Source organism: Podarcis erhardii (genome assembly GCF_964252035.2).
Source record: "Podarcis erhardii genome assembly, chromosome: 8".
In the NCBI taxonomy this organism is placed as follows: domain Eukaryota; kingdom Metazoa; phylum Chordata; class Lepidosauria; order Squamata; family Lacertidae; genus Podarcis; species Podarcis erhardii.
The window spans coordinates 18,893,553-18,911,422 of NC_138499.1; the positions used below are offsets into that span (position 1 = coordinate 18,893,553).

Consider the following 17,870-nt stretch of genomic DNA (forward strand, 5'->3'; position numbering starts at 1 on the left):
AATGCAGATAGTTTGGTACTAAAACAGGCATAGGCAAACTCGGCCCTCCAGATATTTTGGGACTACAACTCCCATGATCCCTAGCTAACAAGACGAGTGGTCAGGGATGATGGGAATTGTAGTCCCAAAACATCTGGAGGGCCGAGTTTGCCTATGCCTGTACTAAAATATCGAAACAGCAGAATAACTACAAGAACACATAATGGCAGTGGAGGAGGCACACAAAGAATGGCCTCAGATGGTGATTGCAGGATCTGGGTCAGTTCTTATGGGGAGAGACGGTCCTTGAGGTATTGCAGTCCTAAGCTATTTAAGGCATTTTAAAGGTCAAAGCCAGCACTCTGAATTTGGCCCAGAAACTAATTGGCAGCCAGTGCAGTTGTGCTAGGATTGGTGTAATATGCTCAAAGCATCCTGCTGCAGTGAGCAACATGGGCTGGATTTGACACATCAAAGAAGCACTTAAGAAAAAATGCATTGTAACCTTTATAATGAGAAATCGTATTGGCAAAAATGGAACTCCACAGCACCATCTGGTGTCACAGCGTTATATCACATATAAAATGCTTTTGCTGTACCAATCTAGCTGAGTCCATGGTCACCAAATTCTGTACCAGTTGAAGTTTCTGAACTGTCTTCAGAGGCAGCCCTACCTATAACACATTGAACATACATATCTCATCTGTTTCTTCCAGACCCGTATAGAGAGGGGAGCAGCCAGGTACACTTGCCCCAGACTTCAAAGAGCTAAGCCAGCCAGAAAGCCCCCCCAGGAACCAGCTGTTTTTTCAGGAAACAATGTGTGGTCTTGAACCACACAATTGATATCCCACATATACTGCATTTTGCCATGTATAAGACAAGGTTTTTCCCTTAAAAAGAATGTCAAAAATTAGGGGGCATCTTATACATGGATACAGCTCCCTCCATTTTCTTAAATCTGAGTCCCCCAAAATAGGGCGTCTTATACATGGGGACGTCTTATAGACGGAAAAATACGACCGTTAATGGTTTGATCATGTGATGTATTAGATGATATGTTTATAGGCCTTATGCAAAGATAATGTGTACCCATGGGTTGCTAGTTTTCCTGGATGTGTTATAGGCATGTTCTGTGAGCAGGTAGAAGCTGTTTTGCTACATTTACAGCTTAGCAAGGTCATTCAAACTAGCTCAGAGTGAGTGTAGTCTGCATGAATTAAATTTTGGCACTGCCCTGACCTATCTGACTCCAAGAGCATAAGCATAATGTGCATACAGTATTTACAAAATACAGAGAGATCCTCAATTACCTATAGATAAGTTTGTTTCTTATAATTGAAACTTTACCTTTTTCTTTTACACCATGCGCATTGCTTGTGTAACCTTGATAGGAATGTGTGTGGTGTTTTTTTTAAGGGCTCCTTTCTATTATTTTATATTGTTTCTCCTCCTTGTTAAAAGCACCCAAAACCACAAATCTTTGTCACACAGCACTGGAAAAGCTGCATTATTTATTTGTCTTTCCTTTTTTATTCCAACCCTGCCACATATCTGAGGCTCAGATTAGAGTGGGAAACTTTTTAATGACTACGAAGTTTTAAAATCTACATTTCTCTCTTATAATTCTAACCTAAGAGAACCACATCATGTTGTTAAAACAGAGAAACTTTGAAAACTTAATAAATACGAGAAGATGTTTGGGCTCTTCCTGTGGCAAACTTGCCAAGAAAGTGAGTTGATCCAACGCCTTCCACACAAAATTCTTTTCCATTTCACTATTAACATTACAGTAAGATGGACACTGAGGTTCAGCGCCGAGGGCGTTCTGGCGGTTCCCTCACTGCGAGAAGTGAGGTTGCAGGGAGCCAGGCAGAGGGCCTTCTCGGTAGTGGCGCCCGTCCTGTGGAAGGCCCTCCCACCAGATGTCAAGGAAATAAACAACTATCTTATTTTTAGAAGACACCTGAAGGCAGCCCTGTTTAGGGAAGTTTTTAATGTCTGAAGTTTTATTCTATTTAATATTTTTTGGGGGGAACCGCCCAGAGTGGTTGGGGAAAGCCAGCCAGATGGGTGGGGTATAAATAACAAATTATATTATATTACACATTACATTACATTATATTATATTTAAGATAGCAGCTTGTTCTAATACATTACTGTACCCAAATCTTTTGTGTTCTTCTCTCTTGTTTGAATGGTGTAGGTTTCAAATTGTGCTTTGTGGAATGTTAGGGTACATTGGGGGAACGCAGGTGGCGCTGTGGGTTAAACCACAGAGCCTAGGACTTGCCGATCAGAAGGTTGGCAGTTCGAATCCCCACAAGGGGGTGAGCTCCCATTGCTCGGTTCCTGCTCCTGCCCACCAAGCAGTTCGAAAGCACGTCAAAATACAAGTAGATAAATAGGTACCACTCTGGCAGGAAGGTAAATGGCATTTCTGTGCGCTGCTCTGGTTCTCCAGAAGTGGCTAAGTCATGCTGGCCACATGACCCAGAAGCTGTACGCCAGCTCCCTCGGCCAATAAAGCAAGATGAGCGCCACAACCCCAGAGTCAACTGAGACTGGACCTAATGGTCAGGGTTCCCTTTACCTTTAGGGTACATTGGAAGCTTTTCAACTGGTCCTCTGCATCATGAGGAGATCAAACAAGCTTCCCCACCGCTACTGATCTTCCCTACAATGCACAGTTATGGGATCCAGGTGCTCTCTGATCTCACAGAGAATCATGCTCTGCATGAACTGCATCTTTATGCCATGCCTCATAACCTTCTACAACTCAGTGCAGAGTTTCTTGAAAGTAGCACAAATGAAAACCAATGTTTCCATACAACCTATTTCAGGCCTTTAAAAAACAACAACAACCTGGTTGGCTTTATTTTGTCAGCCTTGTCTAAATTTGCATGGTTATGAATGAGAGAGCTTGTCATGTACCTGTCACATAGGAAGAACAACACGCAGCCTGGGATAACATGTCTTGGTTTATTAGGCTGAGAGATTCACCATCCTCGCACCATCCTTTCCATGCCACAATTCAAGAAATCCTGGGTTCAATCACAGTTCCTTCTCATGTCCATAGCAGTTACGAATCCTGTGACTTCAGATTCTGGTTCACTCAGATCTGTGGAACCGGAATTTCCTGCACTGGATAGAATGAGAAATTATTATCAATTCAGCCAGGAAGTCTTCTGTTGCGATACTGGAGAAGGGAGGATGGAAGGGGTGGCATAGGGATGTGTGAGCACAATGCTTATTCCTATCTTGGCTTAATAAGCATCAATATGCTATGTCTGAACAGGGCCATTGTGAAGCATACTGAGATCTGGGTGCATTGTGACCTGACCTCAGTCATATGCCCAGGCACTAACCACAAAAACAAAGTAGTGTGATCAAGGGAAGAACTATATGATTTGAAAGAGAACTCCAAAAATGGGCCCTGTGCCACAGCTGTTTTTTCCACTGCAATTCTAGACTACAGATGTGCTAAAATATATTTTCTTTAGAATTAAGGCATATAAGGTCAGCAAATAACCTACTGGGGGAGAGACATATCATTTCTTCTCTCCTTCCGATGGTTGTATAATTGAATAAAAAGCTCTCTGAACTTCACCGCAACAAATGAAACTTTTGAGTGGATTGGATAATTTAGTTAACTAAAAGCAGATATATGTTCACTCCAAGATTACAGCAGAGACAGATACGAGTGAAACACAAACAAAGCACCCAGCCTATTTTTGATCCCCAGAGTGCATTTAAATAGATTAATTTGCAGATCAGATGCTTTGGATTTAATCTAAGCTATTCAATGCTGATTTAATTTAAATAAAACTTTCTCTAGAGAGATTAACTCATCCTAAGATTGATCTCTATTAGACACATGCTTATGACATGAAAGTGAAGCCTGAGCTTCAGCAAGTAGAGGAGAGAATGTGCTCGGAATAATAACTGAGCAGAGACGGCACGCAGGCCTTTTTTATATGTGTGCCCAAGACGGACTGACTCCAGCATTTGTGTGTGGTGTTCTACAGTTATTAGAAGAGGAAGTTTATTCTTTAATGCTGTTTTCCTATTTAAAACAGTGGCAGTTTTTTTTGTTTCTGGTATATTGCTTCTGAACTACACTGGCAGGCTGATAAATCAGATCACCAACCATACATAATTTATTTCAGTAGGTAACTGGCTGCGCAGCACAGAATACAAATATGTTTTGAACGCTGTTCTGCACACTGCATACTTGACCAGGTTTTAAACTTACCCAGTGTCTGAAGCATTTTCTTCACTCTATATCCGTCTGTCCAGTCGGCTGTGCTGTAGATTCCCATAATAAAAATGTACAGACTGCACATGCAGGCATAGGCTGTATGAAATGGCAGGGGATGGAAGTTTGGCAGTAGATGTGAATGCACTGCCTTGAAATTGTTGCTGGCAATAATGATGTTAGGGCTATAATCATCAACACTCTTACTTGGGAGTAAGCCCCACTGAACTCAATAGGACTGACTTCTGAGTAGTAGTAGTAATAATAATAATAATAATAATAAATTTTATATATATCCCGCCCTCCCCAGCCGAAGCCGGACTCAGTAGACATGTATAGGATTGCACTGCAATCTACCGGTGAATATTGACCATCATATTGCTTGGGCTCCCTTGGAATGAGGATCGCTGGAGACTTGTGCCATTTTATGTGATAAAAGGCTATAAATGCAGGTGGATGAATGGGTTCATGGTGCTAAGACTCCAGCAGATTCTGCTACTTTCTTAAATTTCTTGCCATGGGATAGATGTGGACTTTGGCAATATGGCAGCCTGAGCAAAGAGAAAATTTGATGCCCCCCCCAATATTGAGTAGGCACCAGTATAAATATAGGCTACATCACCACCACCACCACCAATTATTATTATTATAATTGTGTGCCCTGTCATCTTGGCAACCCGTGCAGGGAAACCGCCTGCGCCACCCTAAATCTGAAGGGTAATAGAGCCACAACTTTGGATTCTGCACTTAGAACAAGACAAACTTCTCAGTCTCTCTTTCTGCTCCAGTTGTATGACTGTCCCCAAAATGCAGGCTAGTTTGACCCCTTATCCTGGCCAAGCAGAAGACAATAGAATGAGTCATACCCTTACTTTCCTTGCCTTGTTATAAATATAACAGTTGAGTTGATAACCAGCAGTTAACACTGCTCTGAGAGAATATATCTTTCCAGACCCTGCTAGCAATTTTTGAAATCTTAAGCAGTTTAAAAAGGTAAAGGGATACCTGACCGTTAGGTCCAGTCACGGACAACTCTGGGGTTGTGGTGCTCATCTTGCTTTAATGGCTAAGGGAGCTGGCGTACAGCTTCCGGGTCATGTGGCCAACATGACTAAGCCACTTCTGGCGAACCAGAGCAGCGCATGGAAATGCCATTTACCTTCTCGCCAGAGCAGTACCTATTTATCTACTTGCACTGCGTGCTTTCGAACTGCTAGGTTGGCAGGAGCTGGGACCGAGCAACTGGACCTCACCCCATTCCAGGGATTCAAACCCCTGACCTTCTGATCAGCAAGCCCAAAGCTCAGTGGTTTAGACCACAGCACCACAAACAAACAAACATACATACATACATCCTGGATATTTTACTATTAGATATATTACTATTAGTTGAGAGAATCCCCAAGGCTCACCACTCACAGCCCATAACAATATTGAAATAGCTGTTTACAGTTGCCAGTGTATGTTGGTGCTTTCACAACATTTGTCTGGGATTATCAGTGTTTTTATGTACATGATAGGATTGGGGGCCTTTGCTATAATGTACACAGGACTCCAAAAACTTCTTTTAAAAAATAAAGGCAGTTAACCATCAGATACAGAATTTAATGAATCTTTATTTGCGACAGCCATTGGCCATAACAACAAAACAACAGTACGATATACAAAGAATAGACATAAAGTCAATTATATAAAATACATTTTAGGGTTTTGATCAGATACAGAATGTTGTTGCTATTTTAAATAAAGAAATATTGGTAGGTAAGGTAGTCACAGAGGACTAAAAAATGTTTTTCTGAATGCATTTGTTTAATATCATGCAGACAATTCACATCTTGTCTTGCAGACCATAACGCTATGATGAGAACTGGATTCTCTCCCTGACATTACACAAAATACATCCTTACTCTGCCATATGAATGACTTACATACTTACTTATTTAAGACATTTATAGACATCTTAATTATTCACATCTCTAAGCAGTGTACATAAAAACAAGCCACAGCAAATGAACAATAAAACAGACAAAAAAGATCGTAAAATGGAATTCAACCTTACAATGCCTGCTGGAAATAAGTCATATAAAATATAGCTTGCAACTTTACTTACTTCTTGGCTGGGAAGCCACAAATGGTTTGGTCATTTACCAGCAGTCAAAACAAAACAAATTCCTTCCAGTAGCACCTTAAAGACCAACTAAGTCAGTTCTTGGTATGAGCTTTCGTGTGCATGCACACTTCTTCAGATACACTCAGTGTATCTGAAGAAGTGTGCATGCACACGAAAGCTCATACCAAGAACTGACTTAGTTGGTCTTTAAGGTGCTACTGGAAGGAATTTGTTTTGTTTTGACTATGGCAGACCAACACGGCTACCTATCTGTAACATTTACCAGCAGAGCACTGTAGGCAACATTATCATGTATCACCTCTCTGTAGTAGAGAGTCAGAGGTGTCCTCAGGCTTCAAGTAAGAACTGACATTGCTACTTACTAATTGAACTTATCTGATTCTTTTAACACAAAACACAATGGAGGCCTAGAGCACGGTCTAACTACAGTTAGGCATATCATCAATAACATAAGCAACAAGGAATTCTTCTTCCTAGGTTGCTTCTGAAAGGCAGATCACATCTCCCTTCAGTTATAAACTCTTCATTCTCCAATACAGTGGTGCCCCGCAAGACGAACGCCTCGCAAGACGGAAAACCCGCTAGACGAAAGGGTTTTCCATTTTGGAGGCGCTTCGCAAGACGAATTTCCCTATGGGCTTGCTTCGCAAGACGACAGCCCATAGGGAAATCTCCGGGACAGTGGGGAAGCGCAGCTCGTCTTCCCCGCTGTCCTCGGACCTCCTCCGAAGCCTGGCGGCGGGGCGGGGACACCTCCTCCCGCCGCCGGGCTTCGGAAGGATGCCCCGATGCCGGGCGGCGAGGCGGGAACGCCTCCCCCCGCCGCCCGGCATCGGAACGATGTCCCGAAGCCGAGCGGCGGGGCGGGAAAGCCTCCCCCCGCCGCCCGGCTTCGGGGCGGGAAAGCCTCCCCCCGCCGCCCGGCTTCGGGGCGGGAAAGCCTCCCCCCGCCGCCCGGCTTCGGGGTGGGAAAGCCTCCCCCCGCCGCCCGGCTTCGGGGCGGGAAAGCCTCCCCCCGCCGCCCGGCTTCGGGGCGGGAAAGCCTCCCCCCGCCGCCTGGCTTCGGGGCATCATCCCGATGCCAGGCGGCGGGGCGAGAAAGCCTCCCCCCGCCGCCTGGCATCGGAACGATGTCCCGAAGCCGGGCGGCGGGGCCGCGAAGCCTGGGCACGCTGGCAACTCTCCGCAAGGAGCGCTCCCGCTGCTTGCGGAGAGGTCCGCAAAGCCTGTCCTGGACCTCTTCTGAAGGCAGGCGGGGGGCAAAAGTCTTTGTCCCCCCTGCTTGCCTTCCCAGGGGCTTTTAAATCGCCCGGACAGCGGAGAAGTCCTCCGCTGTCCCGGGCGATTTTAAAATGCCGCCCGCCAGAAGAGGTCGGGGGAAGGCGGTTTCCATAGGAACGCATTAATTGATTTTCAATGCATTCCTATGGAAAACCGTGCATCGCAAGACGAAAAACTCGCAAGACGAAGAGACTTGCGGAATGAATTAATTTCGTCTTGCGAGGCACCACTGTACTGCAATACTGTTGGATACATTTCAGTTGGTAAGAGCATGAGACTCAAAGTTGTGGGTTCGAGCCCACTGTAGGGCTAATTCCCAAATATTTGAGCCTCCATTCTGCAGAACCGCAAATGACAACAATATTAAAGCCATGCAGCATAGCATGTGTGCTGAAATCATAGAATCATAAAGTTGGATGGGACCCTGAGGGTCATCTGCATTTATTTCTGAGCTACACTGATATAAAACAATATGAAGGTTTTGTCTTTGGTGCTACATCAGCTTTTGGTGCTATATCACAGACAGGGCCAGATTTAGGTTTGATGAGGCCCTAAGCTACTGAAGGTAATGGGGCCCTTTACATGTCCAGCTGTCCTTTGTCAACAACAAATTGTTGCTGTTTTTTTGTGTTGAATATATGCTATATGGTAATATATGGGGAGCAGGCTAGCAGGCGGGGCCCATTACTTACATCATAGGAGCCTACACAACACAAAAAACTGTTGCTGTATGTAGGTTTTATTTTATTTGTTTTTTATCTTATATTTTGGAAATGTACATCCACTTTTTTCCCTTTAATTTTTTTGGGGGGCCCCAAGAGAGTGGGGCCCTAAGCTATAGCTTGTTTAGCTTATACATAAATCTGGCACTGATCACAGATAATCATCCCTCGATAATGCAATAACCTAGTAACAAATATGCAAACTGGAAGAAGACAAGAGAGACCAGCTCAATGAACTGCACTGTATGCGTTGTGCTTCCTGGATTTTGCAGATCAGTGCACTCATCTTCCTTAGATATGTCTCTCTCTGAATAGTTTACCAGTTTATCTAGTCAAAATGCACAGCTCACTCCCTCTGGCTTGTATACACCCACTGTGGGTGGCTGGCTGGCTCTTAGCCACTCCAAGCGAGAGTGGAGAGGCATGGTTTTTGTGTATCCCTGGGCCTGCATGCCATGCAGCAGCCAATCTGGTCAATTCCTAGGTATGCCCCTGCAGTCACTCCCATCCATTGATTCTCCTCACCAAATCTCTTTACCCCCAGCATTGGCATTGTAAGGCAAACATGTTCACTCATAACGTGGAATTTGCCTTGGTGTTGTATATGATTTATAAATAACCTTTAGTATTATTTTATTTAAGAATCCAGAATGTAAACCATTGCCATGCTTCAAAGAGCACTTGTCATGCAGCTAAGAACGGACTGCCTCTGCATTATGATAATAGCGAACAGCTTTATAATTTGTGTGGAAGAGAAATTGACATGGGAAGAAAGGGTAGCTATACGATTAGAATAAGCAAAGATTTCACACCAGTAGCCATTGCAAATCCTGTCAGTTTGCAGAACTACTTACAGTAAAATAATCCCACAGAAATCATAGTCAGATTTAAAACACACACACACTCACAATGATTTTAATTAAAAAATTGCAGATATCAGCATGTGCTTAATTAGAACAATCTTCACCTTAGCCCAAAGCTGTCATGTCTAAAAAGTGATAATGAATAACTGCCTTGATTGGCAGACTTAACTAGATATTAGCAGTGTAAAGAAATGAAGCTGCTCCTTTTTCTCCATTTGTATTAGCAGGAAGCCATCATTTAAGTGCTAAAGATGTTTTCTGTAAAATGCATTTGTAATTTAATCTTTACACTGCATCTTTTGATGGAGAATAGGTACCTCAAACTTCAGCATGAGAATTTGTGGCTTAAATCTTTTCTGTATCTGTCCTTTTGAGCTGAAGACTGTCATTGAATTTCAAGCAAACCTCATCTGCTGGGAAGTAAGCCTCACTGAGTTCAGTGTGATGTTGGATTTGGTGAGGCAACTTATTAAGGACTTGCATTTCCATGAATTGTTGGAAGAGATTGGTGTTCAAAGAACACCTGCCTTCTACTTGGATGTTAGGAGCTCCCTCTCACCATATATAACAAAAAGTGTTATTTGTGATTCGAGGATCCGATCCCCGCTTGGGGAATAAAGACTTGTGGTCACAGAATGTAAGGTGAATGGGTAAGGTAAAGGCCACAACTTTATTGGTTACAGTGTGTGAGAAGGTATTGGCTTAGGCATTGGACGACGGAACATTAGACTCCACCCACTCGTAGAGGGGTGAGTCTGAGGAGGGGTTAACCACCAGTAGGGGAAGCCTGTTGATGCTAATCCAACTATAGGCTCTCTTCCTGATGTCACCGAGGGTCGTGCCATGGCCCCCCGCCACATGGGCATTGGACAGGATCCACGACCGCCAGATTCCTTTAGTGGAATACCCAAAATTGTCAGGGAAGGCGATGGCCACACCTTGCCACCCGAAACACCAACAACACATTCCAATGCCTAACTGCCAAATACCACGAAAGTTGTGACGGTTGCTACGAGATAGGCGAAAAAAACCAAGAGGCCGGGCCAATTTAGCCAATTGGAAAAAACTCCTACCAGGCCCCCTGGTTAAACAGGGCGACCAACCAGAGGTCCATAGCAAAGTCTCAGGAACAGCTAATCTAAAGGGAGTGGAGGGTGGGTGACTCGAAGAAAATGTGTGTACAATGGTGGGGATCGCTGGCGCGGCTGCGTTTGAGCAGCAAGCCACACCCTCGTCGAGCTTCCCTATTGGGTGCCCAACTGGGGAGGGGCGTGGCGCCAGCCCTGGAGTTGAAGCAGGGGCAGAGCGCCCCCTGCATGACGCGGGAATCATCTCCCGATCACAACTCCTCCCCTCCTGGGAGGAGGAGAGGCTATATAGAACAAATAGCTTTTCTTCTATAGTTAGGGTAGGATGGTTCAGAAAGATACTCTTGGAGGAGCACTGGTATCTGTATTGACAATCAGGTGGAGGAATACTGCTGCAGTGTAGCCTGTGCAGTTGCACAAGACAGAAATTCTTAGCAACGTGGTTGCTGGGCAAAGGGGTTTGGGGCAGAGAAAACATACTGGTCTTTCTGTTGACAAAACGTGTTCTCCCTAAATGAGAGCATGTGTTGCGGTTGGGGAATGCAGGCCACCCTGGTATGACTGTGCAGTTTGGATAACCCAGGTCTCTAAGTGGTTAATTGGGTTACTGGGGAGTTCTGTATGTAGCCAATTTGGGGGTGGGGTTAGAGCCTTTAAATACAGGTCGCCATTACTGGGCGTCCTCTTGGCTTTCACACCGGATCACCCGCCCACCCTCCCTTTTAAGGGGGGGTTTTCGTTTGCTTGACCTTGCTATGCCTGTCATGGGGTCGCCTGCCTTCGTGCAGGGGCCTGGTAGGAACTTTCCCATTTGGCTGATTGGCTGGTGCCATTTGGTTTTGCCTACTGCGTAGCAAATCGTCACAACTTGTAAGGTTGGCGGTTAGGCATTGGTTAAAATTTGGTTGGAGGAGGGGTAAGTGCCTACCCCTCCAATGGTGATGCGGAAAAAGGGAATTCCATTAAAGGAATCCAGGGGCTTGCCATTCTTTCGTCCTTGTCCCTAGAATCGGACCTGGGCCATGCAAGCCCCACCGGAACATGAGGGTGAGAAGTGATGGTTTGGGGCCCAGCCTCACTTTCTCACCCAATACTTGTTTCCCACGCTGGCTTCCGCTGGAATCCGGAAGTCAGCTCTGTCCCTGGGCATGGACAGATAGTCATAACCAATGCCTAAGCAACCACTCACAATTATGTATTTAAATAAAGTTGTGGCCAAAATTGATGCAAAAAACCTTAAACAAAATTAATGTGTGATGTGTGTATTTCTTGGTGAGGGTGGCCTGGTGGGACTCAACACGCAAACCAGATCCTTAGCTGCATTCCTAGCTGCAGTTCTGTCTAATAAAGAGGAGTGGGATGAATGCAATGCAGTTGACTGCCAGCACTCCTGAAAGTCAGGGGAAGGGGAGTCAGAGAACAGAGGCTCACTAACCTTCGTTTACAGTATCGAGTAAAATAATAAATTGTAGCATTTCACTTCTTTGACAACGTGTTACTTGTTATTGGTACCGCAGCAATATGGGAGGTGAGATGTTCTGTTTTGTTTTGATCATGTTCTCTGTGTTTTGCTTTTGTACAAATGGAGGCCTTTTGCTAAATAAACATTTGGTGCTATAAGTTCAATGGGGCTTATTCCCAAGTAAATGTATATAGGATTGTAGTCTAATGCATCTTTCTGGGCATAAAGGTCTTAAGTTTCAATTAAGTATTTTCTTGGCCTTATGCATTTAGTAATTGAATAGTGGGAAATGCTGCACAATTTTTATTTTATTCAAGAGTCTATGCAGTATCATTACAACAGGAACATGAATAAACAATATTTAGCAATTAGGATGAGAGGTCATGTTCAAATCCATTACCGTTTTGCTCTTCCACCATGACTTTCTGCCTCTGACATAGGTTTAGATGATTCCCCACGTTCCATTCCCTTTAAAATAATATGTTTTCTCATCTGCTTCTTGGAACTAATAAATTGACCACCAAGAGGTGCTGTTTCCACAACTAAAAGGCAGGATGGTAGATGCTTATGAGCCTTAACCTTGTTCAGGGTGTAGCTTCTCTTTAAAGGCAAAAGTTAGTCCTTCATAAATCAGAACCACCCACATATGTCAGGTTTCACAGCTGAATGAACAGAATTTAATGGCAACTGTTCCAGGCTACTGATGAAACAATACAATCACAATATTGGGACGTTGCTCTTTATTCATTTTAAGTAAGGTGACATCTACCACTTTGCAGCATCTCTGCTTTCTGCAGAACTGAAGCTAGACTTGTGGAAAAGAAAATGGATGAAATTAGGACTTTCTAAGCATCTAAGCTTAAATAAATAAATAAATAAATGCTATCCAAATTAATTTGACTCACGGGTAATTTAGGAAAAGCGAAAATTTACTTCAGAGATGTGTAATAAAATTTTTTCCACTTGGTATCCATAGACAACAGCGACTCCTTTCCTCTGTATGTTCTTCATGATCCTTGTCTCTAGCAGTTGCATAACAATATTTTGGATATGTTTTTAATATGCTATGCAAAGTTTGTCCTGATATGTTGTGCATTTTCATTATGGGCAATGTGACTGCCAATTTGGATCAAGCGTTAGACAACCCCAAGTTTCAAGTAGGCTCAAATTCAGCTTTATAACAATAGAAAGGCCTTAACAGTTTGGGGCCAAGATGTCTGAAGGGACAGCTTTTTCTCTACCAATCTGCCCATGAGTAAGATCAGTGGGGGAGGCCCATTCTTGTGACTGCATTGCCAAAAGTGCATATTGTGACACCTTGTCTCTTCAATGTCCTACACTCAGAGATGTGTGTAGCCCTGAACTTACTCAAATGCTGGCACCAATTAAAAGCACATAATTTTATCCAGACATTTGTAGGAGGTTAAGCTGCTGTTGTGTGTCTGTGTTATTATTCTTGCATATGATTTATTCATTTATTTATTTGACTTAGTCACTCACTGTAAGAGTTTCTAAGCAGCCCTATGAATTATTTTAAATGTCTATTGTAGTTGGTGTTAAAATGTATATGTATTAGTTGTAGCTTTCCCTGTGATCTGCATTATGAAAAGTGGATTTATAAATAACACTAAATGATTTAGATGTCCCTTTTATGAAGAGGCACATAGTGAGATGATTGACCCCTTGCTGGTGAGGCCCGCTGACCTCCCGGAAAAGCAAAAATTTGACCTTTTCCTGTTGGGCAAAGATTATACGATGACCCGGATGGTCGCCAGATTCTATATACAGATCTGTAGGCGCAGACCATCCCCTGACCCAAACTAGTTTGTTAAGAAAATCCCCAAACACAGTTCCATGGGTGACTCTGGGTCATCGCACTGTGGCAGCTTATCTTAAAGTTTTACGTGTCTATACACTTATCACATTTATAAATTTTAAATTTATTGTTGTACATTGTTTTACATGTTTGTTTTCCTTCTGGGATTGTACCCCCAAGTGTGTTTTATAAGCTGGCCTCTGACCGTAATAAATTATCTGTTTATCTATCTAACACTAAATGAATGCAATTAACAAATATGCATGTTTTAAATGTTCACAAGTAGGGAGTAGAAAACCTTTAGAAAGGTGTGATGGTCTTGGTGAATGACTGAGGTTTCTGACCCATCAAATGTTTTTGTCTTATTTTTATTTTCTCTCTCAGGTTATCTGGAATGAATATACCACCCCCAATTATCAGCAACAAAAACTGGTTAAGACTCCATTTTGTAACAGACAGCAACCACCGATATCGTGGATTTAGTGCTCCCTATCAAGGTATATTTAATGGAAATCATGTTTTTTTCTTTTCAGATTAAGAAAGCGGTTTTACAGGTATAACAGTACTTTTCACTAAAAAGAAATAAAAAGAGAGCATTCTGATTCCACTACAGTTGAACAGTTCAAGCATGAATAAACATCCATTCTCCTGCTACAAAAGCCACAAAATAGTTGTCAAATTACAGTGTAGATTAAAACATATTCTTGTTACACAGATTTCGAACATTTATGAAGAATTTGGATTTTAAAAAGAGTAACTTGCTGAAGTGCTTCTGAATATTGCTGAAGTGCCTCACTGATTATCAGAAACTTGAGAGCAAGTGTATGTTTGCAAAACCAGCACATGATGGTGGCATTACTAAAGAGAATCTTTGTCAAGTAGGGTTCATTTCATTGCATGCAGTACTTTCTTCTTATGTTACTAGTTAGGCTTCTTATCTACTTTTGTAAATGAATAGACAGCTGTTGAGAGAGAAATAAAATAAAACCTGAGAATCTGAGGCATATTAATTTGAGGCTGCATTGCTAGAATAGGTTTGCTTAATAAATAAATAAAAAGCCAGGGAAAATATTAATATATGCTCTAGCAATATGATGCTTTTTTCAAAACCCCTCATTTTTGTAAATACATTTTTGTCTTTAATGGATAATATCCAGGGAACTGTTAACGCTTCCTGACACAAAATAAATTTTGTTTATCTTTGCACACCATGTTCCCATAATATCTAGTTCAAGGACCTTTTTTTGAGGCATGTTTTCATATCAGTAGGACTTGATGATAGAAACAGCACCTGCTCTTCATGGATACCACATATGTGGACAACTGTGTTGCAGAATAATCATTAGCATGTTGCATACTAGACTGTCTATGGATATTAACTCTACTCCCGCCCATTCTTCAAAAGCAATTTAAAAAGGGATCTATTCTGTTTGTATAAAATACAGTAAATACAGTAATTTTAGAATGATACAAATCCAGAGAAGTAATTATAAGCCTTTTTAGGCAAGCAAGTACGTCCCTTGATAGTATTTTCAAGTTGGGATGAAGACATGTATGAGTTTGTTTTTTAGTTTACTACCGGTATATTTCTATAGTCGTGCACATTGATTTCCTCTAAGCTGTGGAATGAACTTGGGAATCAAGCCCACTGTAAATCATAGCACTTGACTGACTAGAAAGGGTGTCGTATTCATTAGTGATGAATAAAGCTAAAATAGAGTGGAAAACATGTATCAATCAAAATATGTATAAGCTTCAGTTTTTTACTGGGAGAACAAAGGAAGAGTCTTGTCACACTTGAAAGTTGAATAAATTTATTATAGCATAAACTTTCATGCCATGATAATCATATGCTTGAAGTGTTATGCAGGGATGTATTCCATCTTTCAATTTTCTGTTTTCTGAACCCCTGATATGGTGTATGACGTTATTAGATCCTGTAATAGTGTTGTCACCAGGTTGGCATTTGGGTCTTCCACAGGGTTCTTTGCCTTTGTCCATATATCTTGCCTTTTGTTCATTTACCTGCTTATGCCATCATCCACCTACAGTGCCCTTTTGTATTCTGCACAGTACAAACAGGCTAATTTCTATGCAAAAAATAAACAAATATTTGACATCAGAAATGGCAGGATTGAAACATGTGTGGAAGAATATTGCAAATTCCCAGGACATTCTGTATCTGACTAAGATAATCATACTGAAACAGAGAAACTTCAAAGGGAGAATGTAGTTTGAAACTACTGAATTACAATTCATTAAATGGTTCAATGCTATTACATATGTGTTGAATCAACAAGGTGGATTTTTATCCATTACATTAAATTGCATTAAATGCATTAATTCATTTACCAATGCCAGGATTTCTGTGTTACATACATAAACATTTTTTGTGAATGGCCACTATTTATTAATTTATAAGAATATTTATATCCTAATATTCATAAAAAATATCATTAATAATGTTTGAAATGTAATTATCACAACCTGTATTTTTCTGCATTTCCATTCCCTTTGACCTCACTATTTAGCATTCCCCAATATGTAGATTAATATCCTCTTTATCTATGTCTACAACTCAGGATAACAGTTCATTTATTTGATGAAGTGGATTGTATTCCACAAAAGCTATGCTATAATAAATTTGTTAGTCACAAGACTAAATCTGTAAGGTGCCACAAGACTCTCTGTATTTGTTGCCAGAGAGTAGCATGGCTACTGCTTTGGAAAATGTTACCTGTACAAACTCTATGCTTCTTTTGAATGTTTTCCTTAATTTGTCAACCCACATGAAGCAAATTTCACAAAATATTTACAAATTCAAGTTTATTTAAGAGCATATATTAGACTGCTACAGATAAGTTCACGTATTATGGTGAAAAAAAGTTACTGATGCGTTTTCTGAAACCTGTTAGGTGATAAGAGTTTAGGGGGAGGAATGAGTGCTGTAGATGTTCCCTTTCCTTTTTCCAGAGCAGAGCTGTTCTTATGAAAGTATTTTATCTGTCCGAAATGTGGCTTCCATGATAGGCCTAATAAGAAGTGAGTGGACTACAGAATCAGACCAATAGCCCATTACATTATTTTACATGAATGCTATGGACAGTGTGAGCAGTGGTGCCCATAAGGCTCATAATATATCAAACTACAAGACAATTGAGGGATTCTTTCAGTGATGAGTCTCTTGAGAAATTCAATTCCTCAACCTCAAAGGAAATACAGTACATTATGGACATAATCAGCTGCAGACTTATTTGAGTTTATGCCCACTGATTTCAATGAGCTTAAGTACTTTCAACTCTCACTGGACTGTAGCCTACAAACAGAGCTACAAGAAATAATTATTTCAATTGTTAGATTAATTGGTAGATTGACTTTACTTGATTGATTAGTAGGCTAATTTTTATCTTTAGGGTTTAAAGGTAAAATGTACTTGTTTATTTGATGTAGGGACTTCTTTCATTTTATCGTTACACTGAACTAAAAGGGATCTGCCTATTCAATAACAGGAAGTAGTTTGGGTTCATAATAAGCTGAGCTATTTCATAATTCATACAAGACCGCTAAAATGCATGTATTGGGGTTTTGGTAATATACAAATATATTTACAATTAATTGTTTTAAAAGGTAGGTTATTGATAAAATTAATTATTAGCAGCTGATTCACTCTCAGAACATTATATAAATAGGAATGGTAGGGATATGTCAGTCCAAGCCTTTGGCCATGCCTGTCATGACTCATTCTTATCCCACAAACCTATGACCTCCCCTTTGAACGCCTCTCCAAGTCTGGAAAAGAGCTGGCTGAAGTTCTTCCTGAATTCTAGGGCATACATGCAGATTGCATTCACCTGCCATGCCATATCTTTCCCCCATCTGTGTCCTTGATCCTTTAGCCTCATTCACTTCCTTAAACCATCTCCCCCGGGGGACAAGGGTATGCTTCCAGAAAACAGGCATGCCGGCATTTGAAGTGTGTGATTGTCTTTGGCCAGTTTTGCTTGGCAGCATTTAGAGCTAATATTTCTGCATAGTATATACAGACGCTTGTGAAATGCCACTTCTGTAAGGAAAATAACATCACCTTGCTTGTTGCAACTTTCTGGTAAAAGAGGATGCATGCAAACCATAGATTCAAAGCATACACATCCCTCCCAGAATCCTGGAAACTAATTTGTTAAGGGTACTGGGAATTGTAGCTCTTTGAAGGGTAAACTAAAGTTCCCAAGATTCTTGGAAGGGGGAGAGTGCCCTGAATGTATGGTGTGTA

General features: G+C 41.6%; 1 protein-coding gene across 5 annotated transcripts in view; it reads left to right on the forward strand.

The window, feature by feature from the left end:
* CSMD3 (CUB and Sushi multiple domains 3) overlaps positions 1–17,870 on the forward strand; it is a 574,504-nt gene that overhangs the window by 228,781 nt on the left and 327,853 nt on the right. For all 5 annotated transcript variants that reach the window (XM_081873886.1, XM_081873887.1, XM_081873888.1 and 2 more), the window contains exon 6: positions 13,985–14,097. In XM_081873886.1, the coding sequence (XP_081730012.1) occupies positions 13,985–14,097 (113 nt within the window). The remainder of the gene's footprint in view (positions 1–13,984; positions 14,098–17,870) is intronic.